This window comes from Cebus imitator, unplaced genomic scaffold, assembly GCF_001604975.1.
Source record: "Cebus imitator isolate Cc_AM_T3 unplaced genomic scaffold, Cebus_imitator-1.0 Scaffold82, whole genome shotgun sequence".
NCBI classification, from domain to species: domain Eukaryota; kingdom Metazoa; phylum Chordata; class Mammalia; order Primates; family Cebidae; genus Cebus; species Cebus imitator.
In genome coordinates this window covers 3,821,667-3,822,450 of record NW_016107397.1, presented here as the reverse complement: position 1 = coordinate 3,822,450, position 784 = coordinate 3,821,667, and the positions used below count along the sequence as shown (strand labels likewise).

At 55.1% G+C, this 784-nt stretch overlaps 1 protein-coding gene across 1 annotated transcript in view; it reads right to left on the bottom strand.

The window, feature by feature from the left end:
• Positions 1 to 323: 323 nt before the first annotated feature.
• The window catches only part of CUNH7orf61 (chromosome unknown C7orf61 homolog), a 7,234-nt gene continuing 6,773 nt past the window's right edge, over positions 324 to 784 (bottom strand). The window contains exon 3 of the mRNA XM_017533600.2: positions 324 to 784. Within this exon, the coding sequence (XP_017389089.1) occupies positions 551 to 784 (234 nt within the window). The 3' untranslated portion in view covers positions 324 to 550.

Below are 784 nucleotides of genomic sequence, written 5' to 3'. Positions count from 1 at the left end.
GAGCCTTGGACAAGCCCTGTAATCCACACTAAATACCTTTCCTGTGGGATCGCTAAGGACAGCAGCTGGTGCGAGTGGGTCCTTAATGAATAGCAGCTGTTACTGCCTTATAGGAAAGGCCGAGTTGCCAACAAGCATTTCAGCCCCCAGAAGGGAGTGGGGCCCAGAGCAGAAACCTGCTAACCCTCCTTTCCCCCAAATAGACCCACAGGTGACCCCCACTGGGCTTTAGGCTCTCACCTTAGGGGCCTCTCCCTGACCCACCCAAACTCCTCTCATCCCCTCCCGCCATCCACACATACTTCTCACTGACTCAGAACTATCTGATATTTATTTCCCAATATTTTGATTTTTTTTTTTTTTTTTTACAAATGGAATAGATGGAATGAAGCGGCTCATATGGGACCCCAGGCCTGGCCTTGGGCTCCCGATGAGAGGTGACTCTATAAAGGATTTCCTCACCCACAACTTCTGGCCTGCCGCCCTGACCCCTCCCATCAATCTGACGTAAGAGTGAGGTCGGGACTCTCTGAGGGTCTGGGGATCCCCCCTAGAGGGGACTCTGGGCATCCAGTTTCAGGGACTGAACCGGCTTGGGTCGCGGGGTAGCGTGGCATCGGACGTGGTGCCGTCTGCGCCTCTCCTGCCTGCGGGACAGCTGCCGCAGCTGTTTCCGAATGGCCCACAGCACCAGGTACACCTCCCACAGCATCTCAGCCTCCGGCGTCTCCAAAGGTGACTGAGTCCTCACTTGGGAGCTAACTGAGGCAGAACTCACCGATGA